At 43.5% G+C, this 26723-nt stretch overlaps 1 protein-coding gene and 1 long non-coding RNA gene across 4 annotated transcripts in view; one reads left to right on the plus strand and one right to left on the minus strand.

Moving 5' to 3' along the window:
• Positions 1-1663: 1663 nt before the first annotated feature.
• kif26aa (kinesin family member 26Aa) overlaps positions 1664-26723 on the minus strand; it is a 44427-nt gene continuing 19367 nt past the window's right edge. The window contains exons 1-13 of one of the 3 annotated variants that reach the window (XM_037981436.1): positions 24728-26480; positions 21818-22013; positions 19423-19623; positions 17539-17632; positions 17204-17457; positions 15758-15941; positions 13032-13188; positions 11980-12142; positions 7811-10829; positions 4683-4873; positions 4403-4423; positions 3183-3333; positions 1664-3098 (exon numbers count right to left, since the gene is read on the minus strand). In XM_037981436.1, coding sequence (XP_037837364.1) covers positions 2920-3098; positions 3183-3333; positions 4403-4423; positions 4683-4873; positions 7811-10829; positions 11980-12142; positions 13032-13188; positions 15758-15941; positions 17204-17457; positions 17539-17632; positions 19423-19623; positions 21818-22013; positions 24728-24744 — 4827 coding nt within the window. In that variant the 5' untranslated portion in view covers positions 24745-26480 and the 3' untranslated portion in view covers positions 1664-2919. Of the gene's footprint in view, positions 3099-3182; positions 3334-4402; positions 4427-4682; positions 4874-7810; positions 10830-11979; positions 12143-13031; positions 13189-15757; positions 15942-17203; positions 17458-17538; positions 17633-19422; positions 19624-21817; positions 22014-24727; positions 26481-26723 lie in introns of those variants that run through there. The other 2 variants (XM_037981435.1, XM_037981437.1) reach the window with 2 other exon arrangements.
• LOC112449957 lies at positions 15933-20570 on the plus strand. Its single transcript, XR_003038508.2, has 5 exons — positions 15933-16848; positions 17217-17670; positions 18188-18345; positions 18538-18718; positions 19388-20570. It is a non-coding gene; the product is annotated as an uncharacterized LOC112449957 (long non-coding RNA).

Here is a 26723-nt window from a genome sequence, read left to right on the forward strand (position 1 = left end):
GTGCTGATCACAGTTTGTCTATAAGGAACACCACGTTCGAACATGAGGGTGTCCATAGGTGCACATGGCACCAGGTCAGCTTAGGCTGCAGATCGATGACAGACTTGGTAGTGGTGCCATCTGACCTGCAGCCGTATGAAAAGAGGAGCAGAGCTGTGACCTGATCACCACCTGGTGGGGAGTTGGATCAGATGGTGGGCCAAGATGCTGGACAGACCTGGTAAAACCAAACATTGTGGGGGTTTGCTGGGAACAACCGTCAGAAGAACCTGTTAGAACGATCTTTATCTCACACCTCCGGCAGAGCTCTAACTGCATCCCAGCTGAGGTGGGGGACATTGAGTCCGAGTGGGCCATGTTCTGATCTGCTGTGGCCGTCCTCGAACCCGGTGCTGGACGCCCCGAGTGAGGGGGCAGTCCAACTGAAAGAGGAGTCCTATCAGGCCCTGATGGATGGTAGGACTCCAGAGGCAGCTGAGGGGCACCGGCGGGCCGAGCGAGCTGTTGCTGAGGCGAAGGCTCAGGTGTTGGAGGAGTTCGGTGAGGCCTTGGATAGAGACTCTCCATCAGCTCCGAGAAGATTCTGGCAAACTGACAGGCAGCTGAGGCGGGGGAAGCAGCACTTTCCCAACAGTTTCCTTCAGATGAAACAAACACTGAACAAACAGGAGAACCTGTCCTTTTTATCTGAACGGACTCTTATCTTTATTAACTCGGACGTGAAGAAGCGACTCAGTGATTCTGTACATCTCCTGCTCCACACTCCGCTCCTTAGAAATGATTAGAAAACTGTACAGTAAAAAAACAAACAAATAAAAAAACATCTGGATCTGTTAATAAAGGGCAAATATTAAAAGAGAAACTTCACAGAAAAAAACAAACAACTTTAGAAAAAATGTCTCAAAAAAGGAGAGAAAGTTTCATGCAGCAGTTTTGAAAAAGAGCCTGAGAGGTTTGAACGCAGACGGATGAGGAAATATTCAGCAAACAAACACAAAGTTCTCAGTCAGCTCCAGGTTTGTCTTCATGGATGGACTTTGATACAACATTGTGATGATAACGAGTCTCAGTTTCAGGTTTCAGGTTAGAAATATCAACCTTAAACTGCCCGTAACCTCCTGCCTGAACAAGTCAAAGCCGTCCGCAGATTCTTACACACAAACAGACGGATGAAAACTAAACGTCACCAACAAGCTGCCACCTGTGGGAGTTATTTATCTGCAGGCAGGTAACAGAACATGGACAGCATGTCGTCCATCAGTCACACCTGGAGAACCGGATCTCCTCATTACAGCAAGGAAACAAGGCGACAGATTTACAGCCTCAATTCTGTGTAAAATGTAAACAAAAACAGAATGCAATGATCTGCAAATCTCATAGACACACTTTGTATTCACATGCAGAAAACATTAAATGTTCAAACTAAGAAATTGTACCATTTAAAAATAAATAAATAAATAAAAGCTATCTTTTGCATTTGTTGGCAACAACACGTCTTAAAGATGTTCCAGATGTTTCCCTCATCAGTCTGTAAACATCTGGACCTGAGGTTGTCCCGTTCTGTCTGTTCAACAGTCCTGGATGGGAGCAGATGTTGTTCTAAAACCTGGACTAATGCACCCCCATACCATCAGAGAGGCAGGCTGACCTCAGAACAGTTCTCCTCTTTGGTCCAGAGGAGACACATCTGTTCACATCTGGCTTCTCCTTTGCCTGATAGAGCTTTAAGCAGCATTTGTGGACAGCATATTCAAAGTTCTCTTTCTGTTGAGGTATTTTTAGACAGTTTTTCACAGACTGCTGAACCTCTGCTCATCTTCACTTCTGACAGATTCAGCCTTTAATCCACTCCTCTGACTGACCTGCTGCCATTTAACCTCATTAGTTACAAAATGTTCCTCCAGATGTTTCTGATTCAAACCTTTTACAGCCTTTTGTTGGCCCTAAACCAACTCTCTGAGATATTGCTTTTATAACATTTTAAATTATATATATATATATATATATATTCTAATAAATGGTACACTTTCTTAGTTTACTGTTTCTTTGTGAATCAAATGAGTTTATGAGATTTGTAAATTATTGCATTCTTTTTTATTGACATTTTACACAACTGGAGCTTTATATTATTTACACAGTTTCTATAAAAGGCTTTACAGAAGTTAACATTTGATGTTTGAGCAGGACGACAAATTTACAGAAAGCTCGAGTCTAAACCTTTTTTACTCACTGAAGTAGTTTCAGGTGAGACAAGCGTCTCATTCTGAAGGTAAATCTGTGTTTTTCACATCCAACTGAGTCTTTGGATCCTTCTTTAGGTTGTTTATAATCAGTTTACAGCAACTGAATTCTCTGTTAGCAGCTTGTTTTTATCACAGATATAAAAGCAACCAAAGACACACAGAAGAAAACTTAAAAGAAGGCAGATCTTTTTGGACTCACCCTGGAGTCTGCAGGAAGTCTGAGTTTTATGTCAGATTTATAAAAATACCTACTTCAGCTCATAAACCTCAGGAGGAAAACCTTCCTGAAGACAAACATTGACCCAAAAACCAGCAGAAACAACAGATGTCTTTACTCTGAAAGCAGTCAAATATTTAGTTTTCTGACTAAAACCCAAAGTCTGTTTTTCTCTTATTAACTCACTATTTTCTAACTAATGTTGCATAAGAAATATGTCAGTTAGCACCATAAATAACCAAATAAATACAAAATAAAAATAAACAAGGAAAAAAAAAGCTTAAATAATTGAGTTACAGAGGATAATAAATAGAAAGGCACTTCCTGCTTGTCTTCACTGATCTGATCCAGGACCAGCAGAACCCATCAGTCAGTTCTTAAACATGTTTCCCTCCTTGTTCTTTAGTTTTCCTCAGGTTTTACGTCCTCTCTGGACACGGATGGGCGATGCTGTAACGTCTACATGTCCTGCTGACCGTCCTGCATCGCCGTGGTAACACTGGTGGAGATGTCGAAGCAGGTCTCCATCATCACGCGGGACTTGCAGAGGCTGACACAGTAGTCCAGTTCTGCCGTCGCCTGAGCCAGAGCCTCCAGGTACTCCTGGGACTCCCGGTCCAGGTCCTGGTCCACATCAACTGTCGGGGCAGAGAAAGGAAAGAGACGATTTGATTTTAAATTCAGGTTCTTTCAGCAGAATCTGTCAGGTTCTTGGTACTCACACTCTCCGGTCCATTTGCTCGGTTGGAGCATCAGCCGGTTCTTGACCTCCTCCAGCTCCACCTTCAGCTGCTCGTGTTTGCTCCTCAGCTCCCTGATCTGCTGCTGCCGCTTCTCCAGCATCCTCAGCCGGGCGTTAAAGTACAGCAGACCCTGCAGAGTAAACAGACACCGGGTCAGAACCAGAACCGTGCAGAGGCTCTGCCCTGCTGCTGCTGAGCGCTGGGCGGTTCATGGATGGGATGAGGATTACGCCAATCTTCGGTCTGTGTCCACAGATGGATTTAATTAAGAGTCAGCCGAAGATAAAATTAGTTAATCTGCAGGACGGAGGATTAGAGACAGCTGAGGAGAGCAGGTGACACCAGGTGGATCACATGTCAACTCTCTGCTCCTACAGATGTGAAAAACAGAAAATAGTCTTTCTGCTCCCAGCCTAAATACACTGAAGCAGCTCTGGAACTGCTCAGCTCAAACCTTATATCCTGTATCTGGTTTCTTTACAACAAAACATGAGGCTCCATCACCACTCAAATGTTAGTTTGGTGTGAAGGCTGAGTCAGAATTCACACATTTATTATAATAATGAGCTCAATGCAAACAAAATTCACCAAGAAATGCAAGAAAAATAATGGATTAATAATAATTTTATACAGTCACAGTTTAAGTTTGATGATTTTGGGAGATTTTTCAACAGAATATTCAGCTTAATGATGTCACTTTTGTTTTGCAAACAAGTTCTTATTTCATACAAATATAAGTTATACATTAAAACATTGATATTTTTGTTTTTTTTCACCCAGTGTGTCTCTTACTGCTACAAGATTTACAGTTTTCTCTCAAATCCTCCCAGAACGCAGAGCTTTCAGACTTCAGTTATATTTAAACTCTAAATATTCCTTTTAAATCGATAAGTGAAGGCACTTTTTAACTTGTTTTTAAAATCAGATTTAATGTTTTTGCAGTGTGGCTGTTTGTTTGAGGCTTATTTTTCAGTCCGTTCCTGCCTGCAGTCAGGGAGTGAGAGGCACAGGTGAGTGGTTACCATGGTGACCTTAATGAGCCACTGGCAGCAGCTTGAACATTTCTTTTGATTCTTCGACAGTTCTCATACAGTTCAGACAAAATGTTCTTTTGTTTTTGGTGCTGTTCAAAATGTTCTGTTTTTTTGTTACGATCCTAAAGTAAAGATGTTTTTGCAGAAAGAAATGTTTTTGCTCACCTTTTCTACGTCCTGGAAAGGCTGCTGAAAGGAAAGGAAAGAAAGAGCTTTTATTACACACCCCTCACACTCAAACACCTTCATCATCTTTCACTAACTGAAAACAAATCAGAGTTTCTTCCTCCATCAGACGCAGCTCATCGCTCTGCTGCTGAGGTCAACGAGCCGTCGGCTCTCTTCCTCCTCCTCATTATCATCCCTGACCTGTCGGCTGTGAGCTGCAGGTCAAAGGTTACGTCACCGAGCTGTTTGCTGACTGGAACTGTGAGCTGCTCCTCACCTCTGAGCCCACCACCTCCTTCCTCCTCTGCAGACGCTCCACGTCATCGATCTCGTACACCTTTATCTCAAACGGCTCCTTCAGGGCGCCCCCCAGCGGGGGCAGGTCCACCCACTGACTGCCGGCCTTCCTGCCCAGAGACGAGGTGTCGGGGAGGGGAGCTGGGATCAGCCTCCGCCGCAGGAAGCCTCCTGGAAGGAAGGGGACGAGTTCATGATGGTGTGCAGGTAAAATCACAAAAACACCTGAGGAGGCAGAGTTTCTGCTGCTGGAATAAACAGGATTAGGTTACACTGATTAGTTGCTTGATTTTTAATATTTTTTTTACATATGTGGACCTGAAGGAGAAAATGCACTAATGAGGATACTTTAGGACAGGGGTCTCCAACCCTGGTCCTCCGGTCCACCATCCTGCAGGTTTTCCTTGTCTCTCTGCTCCAACACACCTGATCTGAATCAATGAGTAATTAACAGGCTTCTGCAGAACATGAAGAGGTGATTTAACCATGAATCAGGTGTGTTGGAGCAGAGGAACAAGGAAAACCTGCAGGATGGTGGCCCTGAGGACCAGGATTGGAGACCCCTGCTTTAGGAGTTTAACCCTCTGAACCTCGAGATGTGACGGCAAGACGAAAAAAGTTTATTATTACAAGCAGGAAGAGCAAAATCAACAACAAAAACCTCATTTTTAATTTTCTGACAATGTTCAAATGAATCATGTGAACTGCGCTAACAGCAAACATCCTCAGCAGCTGAGGCAGAACCGTGCAAAAGTCTCGAGTCGTCTTATTCTCGCTCGCTGTCGAAGACAAAAAGGCGGATAATCTTCTTCCCCGTGTCTGTGTGTGCAAGGTGTTTGTCTGTTAGTAAAATATCTAAAACCACTGAATGAACTGTAATCAAACTTTCATAAAGCAATCATTAAATATACATCTACAACTGACTGACATTTGGAGTCAATCCAGTTCAAGACGGCGTCCTTAGCAAACACATAACTCAGTCAAATTTACAAATATTCAACCAAAATTTGGTTTATTAGCAGCTGAGAGTCACCCTAAGATCTAACAGACAATTGCATGAGAACATGTATGATGTTATTATCAAGGTTTGACTAAAATGACTCATTACTCAACAATAAGACGATATTAGTCAAAAACTCTGTCATGAAGGGCAGCAGGTGTTATTTTTTCCATATATTTAGGCACCAGGAGTTTAGAGGAGGTGACTTATTAAATCTGCAGCAGCAGTATAAAGATATCTCTCCTGAAAGGTGAACTAGTCTGAGCTGATGTTCAGGTTATTCTCACCGAGTCAGCCCACACAGCTCGTTAGCTTTCATTACTTTCATCCTCCTCGTCCACATCCATTCGCTGCTCTTCAGATATTTTCAGATGCAGTTCATTGTAAACCTGAAGACCTCAGACGTCATTTTAAAGACTTCGAACCAGCAGCTGTCAGTTGTGTTATTAGTGAACCAAAAACCAACAACCATTACAGATGATTAACGCCATCACACTTCAGATGGCGGCGGACTGACGGGTGTGTGTGTGTGACAGAGAGAGAGAGGCTGGAGTGTGGAGGGTGATAATTGGACTTGGATGTGTTCACTGGGAATCGCTGTATCCTCATGAAACATTCATGAAGCAGAAATGAGTCGATTCACGGGCCGGCGGAGTGCTGGCTCCACGTGCACACGGCTGCCCGACCTGCGACCTTCTGCACGGAGCCTAATCAGCTGCTGGGGGGTGGAAACGGCAGATAACAGGCGTGGATGTTGAGCTCGTCTACACTCACTCACACACCGAGGACGCCTTTGATAGACGCTCCTGCAGCAATCATACCTGCGCTCCTCAGTGGAAATACTGAAGCGAACAGCCACTTTCATCCCATCATCCGGCTTCAATAGATGGAAAAAAGCCATAAATATGTTAATTTCTCCATATGGCTTCAAGGAAACACGACTCTTATGGCTCTTTTACTTTCTGAGTCAATACATCAGACTTCTGAATGTCAGCTCCTTTAACTGACTGTCAGTCTTCATTTTAATAATAATTGATTCAGATAAAAGAAATAAAAAGCTTCATGAAAGTTTCCTCCTTGATGTAAAAAACTTAAACAATGTTTAAATGTCAAAATGTCTACATTAAAATGATACTTATGAAAGGTTGGGGCAATTTTAAACCTCAGCTCAGTTTGTCACTAAACAAACCAACAACAGTCACAAAACTCCACACTTCCCTTCAAAAAGAAACATTATACTGAAATATACTGACTTTGTTTCAGATTATAATTGCAACTAAAAATATGTCATTAAAAAGAAATATCAGATGGATTAAAATACTGGAATTAAACTGAATATTACTGTGTTTAATTTGATGTAAATGGACTGATCTGGTCTAAAACTGAACCTGCTGTGTTCAATTAAATATATTATTTTATTAATCTGAACTGTACCAAAATCAGAAGAAAATGAATTGTGATTAAATTGCAGTCTGATCAAGTTGGATTTTTATTTCATGAAATTCGACTGAACTTTCCTAAAAATGGACTGAATTCAGACATTAAATCTGGTTTGTGTTTAAATGAACCAAATTATAATTTGAATAAGTTTATTAACTTGAATTAGAAGAAAATAGATCAAACTGCTCCTGAAAACAGACTGAATTCATATAAAACAATTCCAAACTCTAATTTAACTTGGGTTAAATCAAATTATAAATAGATAAAACTGTATTTTAATTTTATTATTTATAACCGTATTTAATTGTACTTTAATTGAACTTGTTGACTTATCCTGTACAGCTTACTCTGATATGATAATTTTAATACTCAGGTTATAGTATAAATGGGCCAACCTCTTTATGTAAATCTGAGTTGACCTTGTGATAAATTTTCATAAATCCCCAAAGTCTGATATTCCTGTCACTTCCCTGCTCATTTTAAAATAAAGCTGGAGTGGCTCAGGCGGCGTTGGACTGAATTGGTCCTAATTGATGAAACCCGACAGGGTCACTGGACTTTAGACTCCTCTATAAACTTTAAAACATCAGAGGTGCATTAAACTGTCACTAACGTCCACATTATTGTTTTAAACAAATAGTTTATATAAGAAAAGTTGGAGTCCTTACCGTTTCCTCTCTTCTTGGGCGATTTGGACACCCTGCCTCTGTTGGACGAGGACGCTCCGCTCTCGCTCATGGAGTCGTGAGCTGAGGAGGTGCTGCCCGTCGTCTCGCTGTCTCGGATCATGCTCTCGTAGCCGCTGCTGCCCCCGCTGTGGTAAAACAAGGCGGTGCGGCCCATGGCGGGGGGGAGCTCCCCACTGAGGATGCTGCTGTTGTCGCTGCCGTGCCCGCTGCTGTAGCGCTGCGGTCTTCGAGGCGCGGTGATCTTACTGTAAGGTGACGGCAGCGGCGTGTTGAGCGGTGATCTGCATACAGTGCTCGTCCCGCCGTCAGGGCTCTCACTTTCTCCAGGCCCCCTGCTGAGCTGCTGCCTTCCAGCGGCGAGCTCACTGACCCGGCTGTTCGCCGCCCTGTTGAAGACCTGCTTTGTGCCCATGATGGTCCCTCTTCCAACCTTGGCTCCGTTTCCAGCGCGAGCAGGAGGCCTGCCAGTCGGAGGCAGGTTGCTGGCATTGCGTCCAGCTGCGTTTTCAGGAAGTTTTGGAGAGGAGCTCAAGGCTTTTGAGCTGCTGAGTGACAGTGATTGAACCTTCAGTCCTCCAGAAGCAGCAGCTCTGGAGCTGACAGCACCTCGAACCTGGCCCAGCTTGCTGCTGGTTGCAATGAAAGCAGAAGAAACTTGAGAGGAAGAGGAGGAGTTTGAGGCTGGAAGGCCAAGTTTTGGTACAGATCTATTGGATTTGCTGCTACTTCCGGAAGCAGCACCATTATTATCCTTAAACACCTCAGATTTTGAGCTAGGTGAGGTTGGACTGTCACATCTTTCCAGAGACATTAGACTCCCATAGTACCTGGAAGAATCTGTTTTGGCTCCTCGTGTCTTCAGGCTGGAAGATGTCCTTGGAGAACCATGATCCGTTTTTAAACCAGATGTCCTGTGGCTGAATGAATCTGCTCGAAGCCTGACAGTGAATTCCTCCTCTGAGGTTGAAGTTTTAGGGAAAGCAAACTTCCCACCATCGCTGCTTGTCTTTAAGGCACTTGGAGACCTCGTCTTTTGTTCTTGGCTGGACTGTCTAAAAGGTGGAGTAGGAGGAGAGAGGTTTTCTGATCCAGACTTGGAGATCACGTTGCTCTTTAGTCCATTTGGCTTTTTCCCAAGCGATGAAAACCTCAGTGTCCCGATCGCAGAGGCAGCCTCGTGACTCCATTTTAGTTCCAAGCTCTGTGGAGTAGAAACAGTTCCCAGAGTTGTTGCACCTCGGGTGAGTCGTGGCAACTTGATGAGGGTATCTCCTCTCCTGCTGGTGGACTTCTCACAACCATCCACAACTCTTTGAGCTGACGATACCTGTGTCTTTGGAGGTCTAGGCATGCTATTGCTGTTCCCTCCATATTTCCTAGAGGAAATGGTCATTGTGCCGCTTCTTACTGACTTACCTGCAGAGAGAAACTCAACCTCTCTGGGATCAATGAATCTGCTTTCCTGAAGCAAAAGGTTCTCATGTCTACCTTCCTGTCTGCTACAACCTGCAGCAGCAGATGAGGTAGGCTTGTTTTTTCTGGGAAGACTTGAGTGGGAGGTGTATTGGGGAATCTGGGCATTTGCCAGAGGATTTAGGGTGCTGGCTTTCGCCTTAGGGGAGCCTTTGGAGGAGGCTTTGGCAAAATGAGGGGAAGGAGGGCATTTGGAAAAAGAGGGTTTATTTGGAGTGGCAGGGTCACTGTCTAGCTCTGAGAAACAGACACCACTGTCATTCAGTGAGCTCTTAAGGCCATGCTGCGGAAATCTCTCTCTGTGAAATATGCTTGGTGAGCTGAGAATGGATGAGCTCTCATCTCTCAGGTGAAACCTGTTTGTTGAACTGCTGCCTTCACTTCCAACAGGTGACCTGCAGTCCGGTCCTTCAGCTCCATGCTGAGATGTGTAAGCATCATACTCATCATTGATGCTCGTGATTATGCTGACAGGACGAGAGCCGGTCGCTAAGGCCTGTGGTGAGCAACCAGTGTTGAAGCTAAGGAGGTTGGAGGGGCGGCCGTTGCCCGGGACAAGGCCAAGTGGAAGCTCCTCGATGATGGTGAATACAAGCTCATCCTCCCCGTTCAGCTCCACAGGCTGCTGCAGTGTGACCGTGGTCCTCAGAAGGTCTCTGTCCAGGCACCTTCCAAGAAAAGCCGCCCGAAAACCGCTGACCTCCATGGGGTATCTACTGACATGAGGGGGACTATCCATGTCGAATGGCACCTGATAGCTCATGCCCACTGGGGGAGTCCTACTGGAAGCTTCTCCAGGCTCTAATGTTGTCCTAGATGTTGGAGCAGAGGTTTGTGAGGGTGGCAGCTTGGGTATGCCTCCTCTAACCTTCTCTCTCACCACAGGCTCTGAATCCTGGGAGAAAGTCTCACTGGACCCCATCAAACATGGCTGAATGGGGGCAGCTGTGAGTTTCTCCCCATCAGCGCTCGTCCTTTTGGAGGCATCGATGAGGCTTTCATCTGAGGGGAGTCTGGATTCTCTCTGATTAGGATTTGTTGTGCTCTGGAAGGAGTGCTTATCAGATTTGGGTGGAGAAATGTCCTCTGTGGCTTTAGCAGCTTCAGTCCTCATTGTTTGTGCTGCTCCACTTTCTTTGCTGCAAGCTGCAGGACCCTCACTGCCATCGATGCAGTCGAGTCTCTCCTGCAGCTCTGCGAACGTGTTGCACTTCAAGTGATCTCTGTCCGATCTGGGAACATCTTTGGGTTGCTTTTTGTTTAGAGAGGGAATGATGGGAACGAAGGAAGGCGGACCCTCGTTGTCGCTCAGCTCTCGATCGGATATGGCCGTCCCCCCAGGCCCGACGTAGATGACAGTGTCACAGGACTGTTCACTGCTGGAGGAATAGTCAGGATCGCTGGAGAGGAGCAGGGGTGTCTCCGGGTCCAGAGCCACAATTCGAGGGTAGAAGGGTCGAAGAGGAGGTCGGCGGGCTGGGCCTTCCTCACAGGAACTCTCCCCTCCAGAAGAGCTGGAAGCATACTGGAAATAAAAAATACAAAACATTAACATAAAGAAACCTGAATACAAATCGATGTCTGGAGTTATTGGAGTCCATTAAGTCCAAGGGTAAAAGTTCACAGTGTAAGCTGGATTAAATTTATTATCAGTAATTTGTATATGCTTCTGTATGGTTTTTATCTTCTATGAAATACAAATACAACCTGTCACTTCGATCAATGAGGGTGAGAGCCCTTCTCGTTCCTCCAGAAACACCAGTATTGATTATCTGTCGTATCATAGGAAAAATAACTCACTGAATTACTCCTGTGGATTCATGGTCTTATCCTGGAGGTCTACATTAGAGGTTTTACAGTCACTGACCACAGAATATCAATTGAAACTCATTAAGAGGCCAAAACCTTTCAGTTCAGTACTTGTACATGTTATTGATACGCGTGTTGTTCAACCAGAACGTTAAAGAAAGAAGTTCAGGAACATCTGATGCTGCGGGATGTTCCAGAACGTTTTATGTTCTGCAAAGAGTTTAATACAAACTGACAATAAACATTCTATTTCAAATAATTCTGATTCTTATCCAGGAACATTTATTCAACTAGCAGCACTCTGCCAAGGTTGTAGCGTCAATAAAAAATAGTTTAATCCAGATTATGATCCGGATCCGGACCAGACCTGGTGAGTACCAGCTATATTCCCAATAACTACACTCTAATGTTTCTGAAATTGCACAAATTGTCTTTTTTTCAGCATTCACAAGAATTTTTACACAAAAATTATCATAGCAAAACAAAAAAAGCAGCAAAATGGGACCATCTTGTTAAAATGATTGACAGCTCTCAAATCATAAACCCCGCCCCTCAGCTTCACCCACATCCATCATGAAAGACATTTCAAAATGTTGTGCTAATTGTTCAAATTTAAAGAGAAGGTAAAAGACTTTGAGGTGGGTGGGTGATTGCATGGGGGCAGGATTTAGAATCTGACAGCTGTCAATCATTTTGACAGGTTGTCTACCCTTCCATCTTTCCTAAAACATCAGAAGACTCAATATCTGAGGCTTTTATTTTGTAAATTATTGATAGGTAAGTGGCCCGACCCTTTGTTTTGGTCTCATTCAGCCCCAGTCTTTACAATCAGCCTGGAGAAGTAAAATAAATTAAAGATGAAGTACTTTGGACTTCTTCTTCCTCATGCGGTGGATTCGTGAGGCCAGCTGCACTGTGGTCAGCGTCTCCATGTAGTTCAGCGGCGAATCCGAGATGTGAGTGATCATGGTGGTTCGACAGTTGATGTTACCCAGAGATTCGCTGAGCAGCATGGTGAGCTTGCTCTCCCTGAATAAAACATCAAGAGAACCCTCGTTAGTCCCAAAGAAAGAGGGAAGAAAGGAAGACACATCGCAGGCCCGAGAAACCCCACAGGATCCCAGAGACCATTCATCACACCGTGCAACAGTTGGGCTCAAGACGAGCAAAAAAGGAATAAGGAAGATCTCTCATCTCACATTCATGAGGCGCACTTTGAACTGCACGCCACATGTGATCTGCCGTCAGACATACAGTATGAGATCCGGCCTTTGAAGAGACCTGGAGAAAAGCTCCGCTGGATTTACATACTACAGTCTAAGCCTTTAGACTCTTCTGTTTACCACCAACAAAGCTGAAAACATTATGAGTTTGGGGTTTTAGCTGGCTCCTCTGGATCAACTAATCCCGCTGCCTTCACTGCTTATTTTATGCTAATTTTTGAAGCTACATGTAAATCAGTGTGTGTTTCTATCTGCTGCTTTAATGTGAAAATAATGAAGAGAATGTGACCTGATAACTTCAATAATTTCATTGCTCTGGTGCCGAGCACAAGAAAAATGTGTCTCTGTTAAAAATGAAGGTCTTTAAAGCACTAAAGATGGCATAAAATTGAACAGATACAGCGTGTACAGCGCAGGGCGACAACACCTCAAGAAGAAGAAAACTGTGTGGCAAAAAGCCAAGCAATAAAGCCGGAGCTCCACAGAACAATCAGCCTGAATAACAAACACCCGGAGGACTGAATTCACATGTCAATTAGCATCACATAGTAATCAATTCATCAGCATAAACCAGCCTTTAAAACTGACTGAACACTCATTAAAAATACATTTAATTCTGCCGGCCCCCATCCTCACAGGAGCCAAGGGTCCATCTGTCTTCGGTTTATTAAGATGCTAACAGTGTGAGCTCATACCTGTAGGGAACATGCTTGGCCCCATTGGCAAGTGCCAGGATGACGTTTCCCAGCGCAGATAGAGACAAACACTGTCCTCCGCCCCCCTCTCTGGTCCTGCTGATGTCCGTCTCGCAGCTCCCCAGGTCCAGGAGGTGGAGACGACTCCTGCCAGACACTGAGACACAGAAAACAACAGAACCCCGTTTAACGGCTCGTTACTGCTAAAATGATCAATATATAGATCCATTTAAAGACAGAAACATAAAGACGTTCAGCCCTTCAGTTTTAATAATCTTGTACAAAAGGTGTAAATTTGGTTTAACGAGAAGATGAGACGTGATAAAACTCCAGAGTCTCTGCAGGAGCAAAGGACTAATGATACAACAAGAATCCGCTCTGCTTTCAGTGGAGGGAGCATCTACAGCCGGAAAGAGGCGACACACATAAACGGCAGAACGTCTCCAAAGAATTCACAGTGCCAAGCAATTTCTCACAGCCCAGATAAGGTTGGTTCAACACCGACTGACGTCTCAGAGGTGGGACAGGCTCAGCAAGTCCTGAGTGAGGAACAGCTAATCCTAATCAGGGCTGAAAAATCTCAAGAAACAAATCTCAAATCTGGAATTAATGGCTCTAATATAGGATGGACCCAAAGCTGTGCAAATCCACATTAGTTTACAGTAAATGTTCAGAGTTAAACCATGTTTCAAAACTAACAAGTAGTTTTATCACACCTGACCTGATTCAAACCACCAATCCAGTCACAGGACAGGTCTCAGGTCAAAACCAACAAGTCCTGGAAAATCCCAGGAAGTAAGCCCTAAATTAGATCCCAAATTCAGACTTATCAGTCTCAAGATGAGGATCAAGCTGTCAAAAAAAGTCAAAATTCAGAATTAAACCAGTAAGATCTCAGGTCAACAGTAAGTCTTTGGTTAATATCATGAATTAAACTGAAAGAAAGGACAAACAATTCACTAAGCTGAAGAAGCAATTGCCAAAGATAAGACTTCAGTCAAATAAAAGAATCCAATCCAAAATCTAGTTAAAGAACAGGTAAGTTGTATTATCCATGATGAGACCAACAAGTCCTGATCAAAACCAACGAAATCTCACAAAGTAAACCTTAAGTTAGGTCCCAAATCCAGATTTACCAGCTCCGAGGTCAAGTTAAACGTAAGTCTACCATTTCTAGAGTCAAAATACAAGTCGACAATCAACGTTAAGAGGCCAGTAAAATAAGTATTGGTCATGAATTAAACTGTAAGACTGGACTAACAGATATCTGTCAGTCAACCAGAGACTTCTCAAGTCAGGTTTCAAAGCCAAACAAACAAATATCAAACAGAAGTCTGAAGTCAATAAACCCAAAGTTTTACTATGAAAACCTCAATGATAAGACCAGAAACTCTAAGGACCCAAAGCAAGTCCAACAAGTCCAAAGTGAGGTGACAACTCAAGACTGATCAGTCCCAGCTTTCAGTGCAAAGAATGTACAGGAACTCAAGTTAGGAGAAAAACCCAAATTAACATGGGTCCAACAGTCTACCAAATCATAAAACAACAATAAAAACATTCCTTCATGTTCCTTTAAAGGTGCCTAATTGGGTCACAATCCTTGAAACTGTGAGATGTCATTGGGTGGATTGTTTAGGGCATCGTTCAACATATAACAATGGTTCACATTCATCCAACCATGTTCTTTCTGTGCAGAGTCACAAGGAGACGGACCTGTCTCCAGCTGTCATTGGACGAGAGGCGGGGGACACCCTGGACAGGTCACAGCAGCTGAGTGCACGTTCAGAGCAATTTATTCTAATAAAATCCGGTTGTTTTCATGTTGGCTGGACGCCTCTGAGCAGCCTGATTAATATTTAGTATCACTTTAACTGCCTGCTTATTTCAGTAATTCAGAGTAATGAGGGTGTGAAAGTTCAACAGCCCACATCAGCAAGATTTAGAAACTGCTGAGAGCAGCTGAGAGCAGACTTTTAACGCCCGCCGCTCCATAAACACTGCAGGACGCGAGCCGCCAGGCCTCATTAGCCATGCAGATGTATTCCAGCCGTGGACACGGAGGTCGTAAAACACTGATAACTGTGGAAACGTCTCCGCCGTGACAGGTGGACGTGGGCGGAGGTGGCGATGGCGAAGCCCCTGGGGTTGTAATTCGACATGAAGCTAATTAGCAGCTACATGTTTGGAAACAAAAAGCTGCAGGAGAGCAAAGATGAGAATTTATTCCTGGCTGAGTGGTCAGTGTTTATGAGCTGCTGTTCAATAAGCAGAAGAAATTAGATTTTATAACTTTCTGCTGCAGTTTTCTGGGGTTGTTTGGAGTTTAGTGTCTTGTGTTAGCAGAAATACAGATTTTATTTAATAATTTTTAGAATTGTGACACATTGAGATGTGATGCAACATGCTGGAAACCTGAGATTATATTTATAGAGCAGCTCAGGTTTTAGTGACTGAAAATAATCCATTAAAATGTTGGAAGTAAAACCCCGGTGAAGCTTTTAGTGCTGCTATTTTAAAATTTGATATTGCCGAAAATAAAAACCCACACAGTCTTAAATTAAGATTAATAATGTCTTGGTAATTAGATTTTTTCATCAGGAACCAGTCCTGGAAAGTAAAAAACAGGTGATTATTGGATTTACATTTTAAAATACGAGCTGTTTTATGGTAAAAGATGGACAAAAAATATAAAAATGGTTTGAATTTCTTCTAATTTGTGACTGAACCTGCTGCCTTGTTGCTCTTGTCCGGCCTCTCCTGGTACAGGTGCAGAGTAAACAGGAAGTGCGAGTTCCTTCGGGCTTCCTGATCGTTCGGCGTCCGGCTGCTCCTCCTCTCCGCCAGAGCGGCGTCCAGGAAAAACGCCGCCCGCTCGGCGCTGGTCACCCGGAGCTCCGTCTGGTTCTGGAGCTGAGATTAAGAAAGCAGAGGAAACAGAGATGTTCAGGACTTTAAACTGCTTCTGTTTGAATTCGTTCACCTTTCAGTAAAATGACAAACAGGCAGAATAATAACAAAGAGGCAGTTCTGGTTTCGACTTTGTTCTGATTACGTCACTTTGAAAAGAACTCCTGACTTTATCTGAATTTAGGTTAAAAAGAAGTTTCTCGACTGTAACACAGAACCAAAACTGTCTGCGTCTCCCAACCATCTGTGGCTCTGAACTCAAAGTCGAGCTCTGCCTCGCGGAGGTAAAACGGGAGAGATAAAAGGAGAAATGAGACAGAATGGGGTTCGATAAAATAAGGACGTCGGCACGAGAGGAGAGAAGTGAAGTGACAGAGGAGGAGAATTAAAGTGAGAGGAGATAAAAAGTGGCAGACCCAAGAAGCCCGGGGAGATAAAACAGAATGAATAGAAAGAAGGAAGATGAAGACTAATTGGACAGTTGTAGAAAGTGATGAAGTCCCAGGAGGTGAAGAGGAGGTCACAGAGAGGAAGGAAACGAGGAGAGGACACTCCTCAGGAAACATCCTCAGAGTTTAATAAGTAAATCACCAAGCTGCTCCAAAAACAGATCCTGAACCGTTGCATCAGGCTTCTTCAAACACCAGGAAGACATGAGAGAAAAACATCTGGAACAGCTGCACAACCAAGAACGGGCGGCCATCATGACTACAGAGAAAAACCTGAAATTAGCTGCTGTCAGAGGGAGCGTTCCCTCTGCTGCTGGGTCGCTTTACATCACATTATCAGACTTTATTATCACACCACAGTTTGTTTCAGACTCAGATTCTTCCTGTCTAAAGAAAAAAGCTGCCGTCTACAACTTCTCCTTCTGATTGGCAGAAAAGGAGGGAATCACCATGGCAACCAGGTGAGTGGATCCTTCAGAAGGACTTCCTTTGTTATATTATTCCATCATGGCCACCCCTGCAGAGTTACAACATGTCATGGTTCTAACCCCATCGCAGGCTGTGTTTAATGTGTTTTCTGTCCTCGGCTGAGGATCTGGACTCGATCCCAGAATCCTGCCAACGACTCCAAACTGTTGTAGAAAGAGTCAAAGACCTTCTCGGGATGAACAAATCAGAGCGAATAGTTTCTAAGAGTCTTAATGTTCTAAACATCAGACTAAATCAGTGAAATGTTCAGTACTGGGTTGTGGTTTCAGCTTCAAAGTCATGTGAAATCAGACATTGGGAAGATAAGAAAAGGCTTTTCTTCTCTACCTGGGATCCACAGAGAGGATCTTCCCAGAGGGAGACCTCCTGATGGGCCCCTGCTGAGGAGGAGAGCTCAGCCAGGAGGTCGGTGAGCGTCTCCTCCCGGCCGGAGATCTCCACCGCCGACACCCAGACGGAGAAACGAGCCCCAGACTTCTCCCTGCGCTCCTCGATCACCTTAAAGAGCCAGGAGATGGCCGTCGGAACCACGCCCAGACTCTGCGTGGAGCAGTCCCGGCCAATCATGGTGTATGTCTTCCCTGGAGGGGGCGGAGCCAACAGGAATGATGCTGAATGTTTGAATCAGGTGTTCATGAGTGAAGGAGTCGACAGGTAGTTACCCAGGTTGGCGTGTCCGAAGCAGAAGATGCAGCCGTCTGCTCCGTTCACCACCGACTGGATGACCTCCGACACCGTCCCCGAACACACCTCAGCCTATCAGGAGAGAGATCCAGTTCAAACCGACCAATCAGGTTAGAGTTAAACCACCCTCATCCCTGAGACTGTGTTTAGACTTTATTATAAAGTGAGCAGAATAAAGAACAGAAACATTTTCTGGAAAAAATCCAGTGAGACGCTGACAGACGAATGACTTTTCTGAGCAGAACATCAGCTGATATCAGCTAAACAGTAGCTGAAAGCTACAATTATCAGAATGATAATAAAAAGGTAAAATTAGCGAGACTGTTTGTTTTTAATTAATTATTTGGATTGGTTTGTGTCTGACTGGTTGAAGCATTTAGGTGAAATCCCTCATGGTAGCTTTAAAACATTCTCAGCTTCTGCTCAGTTCAGCTCATTTTTTATCAGCAGTTTATTTCTGAAGAATCTGCTTTTTTATCTTCCTGAAACCCTTTTTATCAGCTGTGGGACAGTTAGCATCACAACACAAACACGTAAAGAAATATTCAGAAAGGAAACGTTTGCAAAAACTCCCAATAATGTTTGCTTCAGCTGCTAAGAAGGTTTTGGGTTGGATTTGTTTCCGAGGGGGAAGTTTTGCTCTTGAACAGTTCCTGCTGGGGGGCTGCACGGTGGAGCAGGGGGTTCTGTTGCGTCGCAGCAAAAAGATCCTCGTCCGACTCTCAGCTGGAGCGTCTGGTTTTCCTCCCACAGACCAAACAACATGTGACTGCTGCCTGCTGCAGGTAACATACTGACTACTCTCAACCACACTTCCAAAAACAACCGGTTCCTTTAATCTGAATTATTATTCTGTGATTCCAGTTTTGATGCTGGGTTGTGTTTCTGTGCTACTGTTACATAATTAGATAAACACAGAAGCTGTTGAGATGTTAGTTTATCTCTAATATGTCTCATTATTTTATTGCCTCCTGCAGCTTCGGCTCGTTGTGCAGAATGAAGACATGTTTGGAGCTGAGAAACACAAAGATGCTGTGATGGATCCTGACACTTCCTCGCTGCTGCTTCACATCACACGTTCCCTGACAGACAACTCCATCACCTCCGTCACTGATCTGTTTGTCGTCTGCCTCTGAGGAGAAGCCGGCGGCTGCAGAGGTGATGAAGAGTTCACACTGCGTGCCTCGAATTCATGATCAGACTTTCTCTTCAGATCCACCTGCTGCACCACCAGGAGGCTTCTGATGGTGCTCCAGGCCCGGAATCAGTTTTCATTTGAAGAAACTTTATTAGCGTGAACGCCGATTCAGCATTCTGACTCCCGTTTTCCTGTTTTTTATTTTTATAAAGGTTTTCTGCTTCCTCACACTTTCTGCTGTTTTAATCATTCATATTAAAACCTTCGGCTCGTTCAGGAGACGGCTGCTGTGACTTTTAATTTATGTAACTTTAAAACTTTTCAAAATAACTTTATTTACAAATATTTTCCCCAAAGAAAAACTTGAGATCTCTTCAGTTTTTTCAGAAATTTGTTCTCTTTAAAATCTGCTCCTGACTCTGATTGTGTTTGTTTTCTTTGTCTCTATTTTTAGCATTTTAGCTTTAAGCTACTTTTAAATTTTAGCTACTGTTCTGCAACTTTTAATCAGCCTTTTACTGCTTTTAGCTCTCAGCTACCATTATGCTTCTTTTATTTTTTGGCTCGTGTTTTGCTGTTTTGACTTTTAGCTGCTGTTCTGCTCCTTTCAGCTGTAACAGCTCAGTTTCAGCTCACAGCATCACTCTGTGTTTCAGCAGAAAATGTGTTTTCTGTGGTTCTGTATGTAGGACACCGAGCCGAGGACAGAGGGATTCTGTCCCACCTGCGAGGCGTCCTGTGTGAAGACGGCGTCGAAGGTGAAGCTCTTTGGTGCCGAAGCCGAGGATCGTCTCTGAGAGGAGCCAGAGTTTCCGCCCGTCTCACAAAGCGTGAGCTGCTTCTTCCTGCCGTCCACCTTCAGGAAGGACATGGACTCTGAGGACTTGCCGCTGGGGACCGAGCAGATCCGGACCATCACCCGGACCTGAGGACAGACAGGAAGTCCACATCAGAGTATTTATTTCAGAGCTAAGGAACCAAAACTTCTGATTTATTTCAACAAGATCAGTAAAAAGAAACAATTTATTTTAAACTGCAGAGCTAATTATTAACTGTTAGTGGTTTAACCTGATGGATTTTTGTGGAGTTGTATTGACATCCATGCTGACCTCTGACCTGCAGCGGTGTGTGTGTGTGTGTGTGTGTGTGTGTGTGTGTGTGTGTGTGTGTGTTTGTCGGCCGTCACAGAGCTGCTGAGTCAGCGATGAGCCGGTTGGGTTTAAAGCCAAAACTGATCTGAGTTTGCAGCAGATTCACTGCGAGCCAACAGAGAATCATCGACCCTGAACTCCAGGGAGGAAACAGCAAACACCTGATCTTATCCCCAAACACAAAAATCTAATCTTCCATGTGGTTTTTCCTTCAGCAGCCAGAGTTTAAACTCATGTTTTGTTTTAACATTAACCGTCTGTTTTTGTGGGGAAAAGTCGGAAACGCCACTTCTTGCTGTCAAGGACACTTCATCTTGTTGATGCTGCAGCCAGCTGCTGTTGCCACGGTAACCGCAGGTGTTACCAGGAGGAAGAGCAGCATGTTTCTGGGAACCAAACTTCACGCTCCGTTGGCTGCGAACGACTGAAGGAATTAAAGTCATTAAGTGCAGGTGTGTCAGAGTGATGAAGAGGAGGGCTGAGTGTTAGCGAGGAAGATCAGAGGTCATCACAATCCAACAATTAATTCAGTTCTCTGGATTTATTTTAAAATCAATCTTTTCACTTGTTTACAATTACACCTAAACCATAAAAACCTGAATCAGCTGTAAGAAAATTACTTGATTTAAAAGTGACATTTATTTATTTATTTATTCTGTAAAAAAAAAAAAAAGTTCTATTGATCAGAAATGATTGTTTTCCAAGTTCTGATCATCTGAGTGATGATGATGAAATATGAGACAAAAAAGAAAAAGAAAGACGAGGAAAAGAGGATAAAAACAAAGAGTGAAGAATTCAAAATTGATCTGACAGCTGAAAGATGGAAGGAAGAAATTAATGAAGGAGTGAACAAAGAAATGAGAGAAGGAAGTAATGAATAAACAAATGAATAAATGAATGAATGAATAAATAAATAAATAAACAAATGAAGGCAGGAACAAAAATAGGAAAGAAGGAATGATGGAAGGAACAAAGAAAGGAAAAGTTAGGAGAAAGAACTTAAAGCTTTCCAGTAATTCTGATCAGTTTCATCTCATCTGATATCTGTTATTGATCAGATTTATTCTGATCATTTCTTTGAGTAAATGATCAGAACATGAGGAAAGAGAAAAGAGTCAGGTTGAAACAAACAGCAGCTGGTTCTGAAACTCCTCAGAGAGCCCCTGAACTTCAGCCGGATCGTTGTTTCTGTTACAGCTGCTTTTTACTCGCAGTCAGCTGATACCTGAGCTGTTTGAGCTGGAAACACTGACCTGATGTTACAACATTAATTTACGGCTCTGACACTAAACATCGAGGTCGTTCTCGTGCTGTAACGAACGTTAACGAGTGTTTCCTGCAGCTCGGTCCATCGGTGGCTCACAGAGGGACGTTTCTCTGCCGTAAACACAAACTGCTTCACACTTTATGACCCGCAAGCTCCAATAAACATCACAAACGGTTTCACACTTTATGACAAATGAGCTCCAATAAACACAAAGTGTTTCCCAGTGAAGGAGCCTGAGAGGAAGAGGAGGAGGAAGAGGAGGACCGGTTTCCTTTCAGTCCCACTCCGGTTGATGTTTCTGGTTTCTTTGCTCCAGATGGTTTATTTGAGTCTTTCAGCTTCAGTGTTTGAGTTTAATGTGTGGAAGAATAAAATAAAATCAGGAGGACATGAATCCTGCAGAGGCTGTTGGATCAGATTTATAGTTTTTATGGAACATGTTTGATTCTTCAGCATATTTAAATCTAATATTTGTGTTTATTTTTTTATTATAGCTGAATCTTTGTGATTAACTGAGGCTCAGCAGTTTTTAGGTTTTAAAGATGAATTTTAACTTCATCTGACCTGAAATGAGCAGAAAGGACAAATAGTTTTTGTTAAAAGATAGAAATCTCCTGAAAGGTCCTTAAACTTGTCAGAAAGCATCTTTCTCAGGTTTTATATCTGCTGCCTCGACACATGTAGCTTCAGTGATCTCCTACCTTTCCCATTCCCGGCGTGTCCTTCACCTTTGACCCCACTCGAAGGAGGCATGGTGGGACGGCGGGCGGCGAGAGCTGCAGGGCTCCACTGAAGCCCCCGGTGAACACCAGCGGCGGCCCGGGGGCCTCGTCGGGCGGGGAGGAGGGGCCCGGCTGGGACTTCTTCCTGCGGGACAGACTGAGCTTCTGAGCCGCCCTGGAGAAAAACCAACAGCAGACAGAAATGTTAAAAATCAAAGACTGAACATGTGGTCAGGAGGAGATCCCAGCAGCAACACTTTACTATCAGGAACCAGCTGCAGCTGCATGTTGTTGGTATTTGGGCTGAATTTTGCACAGAGACACAGATTCAGTTACAAAGTTTCTGCTTTTATAGAAAGAGAGTTTAAGTTGTTCAACCAGTCCTCGTGAGTTCCCGTACGGCCCTGGAGAGTCTCCGCTGAGCCAAGAAAGTTCCTGCAGGAGCTAAAAAACATCCAACCAGCGAAGTTAGAAGGACGATGGACTCATCCATCTGACTGACTTCAGATTTCTTTAGATTTCTGAGTTTGTATCTATGGGCTAGTCAAACACAGAACCAAAAAAATCCTAATGTCCATGGCTGAAATCAAGATTTTGTAAAGATTATATAAGAATTCTTTTGTCTTTGCATTTACTGTTTGCACAGTTTTTAGTCCTTCTATAATATATTTATTAAAGTGAAAATGTTTGGATTTTACACTCTGTATACAATAATTACTCCTCTTTTTTTAACTCAAAGCTCGTGTTTCATAGAATCTCTGTTTTTAGTAACAGATGACTTTCCTGCTGCAGCTCTGGAGGAGGAGGAGGAGGAGGAGGAGTGTAGGATTACTGCGAGTCCAGGAGACTCAAACCCAGATCATTAGGGAGGAAGAGCCTCCCTGCACTCCTCCTCCTCCTCATCCCTCCATCCTGAGCGGGTCCAATCAGACAGCAGAGCGTGTAATCTCAGCCTCCGTGAAGGACGGAGGACAACCTGCAGGGATTCACCCCGGCCAGCCATCGTCACCAACATCCCTGCAGGGCGACACGGAGACACGGAGACACAGAGACATGGAGACACGGAGACACGGAGACACAGAGACACAGAGACACGGAGGCCTGGGCTCTTCATCTCCGAGATCTCGGACAAATGTCAGCATGAGACGTTTAAACTGGAAAACGTGAGCTAAATTCAAACCAGTAAAGTCTGAATCAGAGTCATTTTTATCCATTCTCCTGCTCAAGTTTGTAAAAACTTTAAAACATCTGGGAATCTCTGACTCTTTCTGCAATAATCCTGAAGATTTACTCTCTCAGTGCATAACCAGGATAATAAATGTTAAAAAAATGCATAAAAATTCAATCAGGACTGAGCAAAAGGAGCTTAAATGAAGGGATGAGAAAGAATATAAAGGTTGGGAAGGAAAGAGGCTTAAATGTGAGAGACTGACACCATGACTCAGCTGAACTGAGCTTATCTGGATCAGCAGCAGAACTACGGAGAATTTTAACAAACAGCAGCTGAAAAACCTGTTCCAACTAAAATCTGTGAGTTTTAAGAGGATTAAACTCAGGAGACGGAGCTGAAGGAGACCAGAATGAGGCTTCAGGTGATAAATCTACTGTCAGGTTTAACAAGTCTGTTATCTCCTCCTTAATGATGTAATCCTGTTTACCACAACCATGAGTATTTATTGATTATGTGACACAACATTAATTATGTCAGGAAACCAGACTGTTGGACTCTAGTCTCAAAAATGAGATTCGAGCAACAAAATCTAATTTAAACTAGCTGCAGAGTTCTCAGAAGTGTCTCTAACCCTTCTTTATTTTATTGCCTGTGTCTCGAACCCTTCTCAAGTTAGTTTCTGTAGATTTGAGAGCGCTGCAGCTGCATTGTGACACCTGCATGGGGCTCTGCTCTGACAGAAATCAGCCCGTCGAGTTATTGGACGTTTGAACGCGTCTTGATTTGGTCGTGGATGTCCTCAACACTCTGACAGATAACATGTCTGGGTTTAAAAACCAAACCAGTAATAAAATCTGCCTATCTTTGTTTCTAAAGTGTACAAAGATGCGGCTCCACGACAGCCTGACCGGCCTGGTTGGGGGTCGGGTTAACGATCTCTCTGGTGGAAGTTGGAGATAAGCCGCTGTGGCAATGATGAGGGAGCGGCTGAAGGATGAAGAACTGAGTCAGGTTGAGTTTTATCTGGTCTCCAGCCTCAGATCTGAGCCGGGAGGATGTCCTCCAGAGCAAATAAAAGTGACGTTCCTTGAAGGAATGCATATCGCCCGCCTCCTTGGACGCAAAAGTTTGAAACAAAGACTTTCTGTGATCCGTCAGCACTCAGAGTATGTGTTGGATATGAGTCTCAGCTACTACCACAGCAGATTTCAGCTCAGTACCTGTAAGGTTGACTTAATTATAGAAACTGGTTTATTTAAATACTTCGACTCACTGGACTGAACTCTTTTAGTCTCTGTTTTAATCCTGATCCTCCAGTTTTAGATCAACACACCGTTAGAAACAAGTTAATAACCTGCTTTATAAAAACACCAAACCTGGTTAGGATTAATTAAACTGGATCTGTTAAAGAAACGCAGGATAAGTTGAACCTGATTCGTAGTTCGCAGCGCTGGTTTCTGTCAACATCTTTCAGAAGGTCAGAGGTCATAAAACAGATTTTAAACTGAAGAAATGTTTGATTTCCACAGATAAGTGAAGCTGAGAAAATATCTGACAGCTTTAGAAGCAGAAAAATCTCTGAGATTAAAAGTTTACAACCGAACATTAAAGTTACCGTCTGTTACCTCCGTCTCCTCTGAGTTTCTCTTCTTCATCCTCTGAACCCAAACATCAATCTCAAACTCTGCATTTGTGTCGATAAAAACCGTTTTACTCACAGTTCCTTCCAATCCATTATCTTCTCAGAGTTCTTCGTCTCGAAGAGGAACCAAACTCGTCTTCATTCACCATCGTACAAAAAACAGATTAACTCCAGATGTGAAGGAGGGAGATGTGAGGAAAACCTCCAGGATCAGCTCCAGGTTGAGTCCTCCACAAAAACGGGAACCTCCGAAGTTCTTAGATTTTAATCCAGAATCCAGAACCAATCAGCATCCAGAGAGATCTGACCAGAACCCATCAGAACCCCAGCAGGAAATGTTCAGGTTTTTAAACATCCAAATATTTGTATCAACTTTTTACTCTTGGAGTTTATGGATCCAGGTGGTTCCTGTTTGTAGAAAAAGTCCAAAGAGTTGAAAGATTTCCAAAGATTTTCCAATCAGATCCATGTTTGCTTCATTTAAACCAAAACTTTGCAGAATTTCATTTAGAAAATTGATTTTTTATTAAATCTGTTGACATATTTAAATGTTAAATGTTGCTCTGTCACTGTTGGAAGACATAATGATTATATTTAATTTATATGAAATAAACATCTGTAAACTGAGTCATCAGGGATAAAGTGAAGCCTGATGATAAACAAGTTTGTTCACAAAACTGATTAAATGAAAGGAATTTAGCCAAAATGTGAATGAATCCATTTGGATGGTATTACTTTGAGTTTTTATTTCTAATTTATAGATAAATTCTGCTGCTTCCTGGTTGTAATCTGGAGGATCAAATCAAAAAGGCCGTCTGAAGGTGTCAAATTATGACAAGTTTTCAGGAACCTAACTGTTGTTTTAAATAGATTTTTTTAGGATTTGAGGATCACAGCTGCAGTTGGTGAGGGCAGAAAGTCTTGGTTTGCCGGGAATAAAACCAACGTTTCATCCATCAGTGAGTCCTGTTCGGATCATCAGCCTCGTTTTCCATGAATTCTTTTAAAAGTTTTGATGATTTTGCTGTTTAAATTCACACGATTTCTTTATTAATGCACAAATAAACAGCTGGTTTTCCCCAGATGTGTCATTTTCAGACAGAGAAAGTTTGCGCTCCTCCTTTATTCCTCTTCTTTCTGTTTGTTGGAGTTCATTGCTCAGAATAAGTCCAACAGTTGGGATCATCCTCTCAATAAATAAAATCCTTACGCCGTCCTCCAACCCGTCAGTTTCTTATTTCCTCCGCTGCAAAGAGACTCGTTGAGATGTTGGTTTATTCCAGTTTAATGAGTTTCCATCAGTGAAAATCATCTCCCTCCGTCCGTCCGTCCAGTCAGGACCTGACCTTTCACCCCTGAGGATCCCAGTCGGGTGGGTCAGAGAAGAACTTTTTAAGAAACAGAGATTTATGTCGGTTAGTTCCAGTTTCCATCCAACGCTGCACCACACCTCCAGACCTCTTCTTCTCTTCTTCACCTTCTTTTATCACTCTTCTCCTAATCTACCATCTTTTTATCCAACTCTCCTCCGATCCTCTTACCTCTCTGTCAGATCTCCCCCACTTCTCTGCTTTCTGTCCTCACGTCTCTCTGTCTCCATCTTTTCCCTTTTCTCCTCTCACTTTACCTCATCCCTCTTTCCCCTCCTAAACGTCCACCTTTCCTCTCCTCTCCCTTCACTCTCTGCTCTCCTGGAGCTGCTCAGTCTGTTCCTGCAGTCTGCATCGCAATGCTGTTCTGCTCAACCCCTCCTCCTCCTCCTCCTCCTCTCTCCAGGAGAGGGGGGGATGAAAGGAAGCGACAGCAGCAAAGGAGGGGTGAAGGATTAAAACAAGAGGTAGGAATAAAGCGGGTGGATCTCAGCCTCTCGATGCTGATGTTGTTGCCGGGAAACGCAGGAGAAGCTCCAGCCTTCCTCCCCCTCCTCCTCCTCCTCCTCCCTCTCTCTGTCCGTCTCACCTCCTCTCCCTCTCTTTACAACCCCACCCTCTGGTGAAAACCCATTCCACGCTCACACTCGACACGCTGCATGAATACTTCATGAGATGACTGACACCCCCACTGCTGGACTT

The sequence above is a fragment of the Kryptolebias marmoratus genome, linkage group LG19, assembly GCF_001649575.2.
Source record: "Kryptolebias marmoratus isolate JLee-2015 linkage group LG19, ASM164957v2, whole genome shotgun sequence".
NCBI lineage: Eukaryota > Metazoa > Chordata > Actinopteri > Cyprinodontiformes > Rivulidae > Kryptolebias > Kryptolebias marmoratus.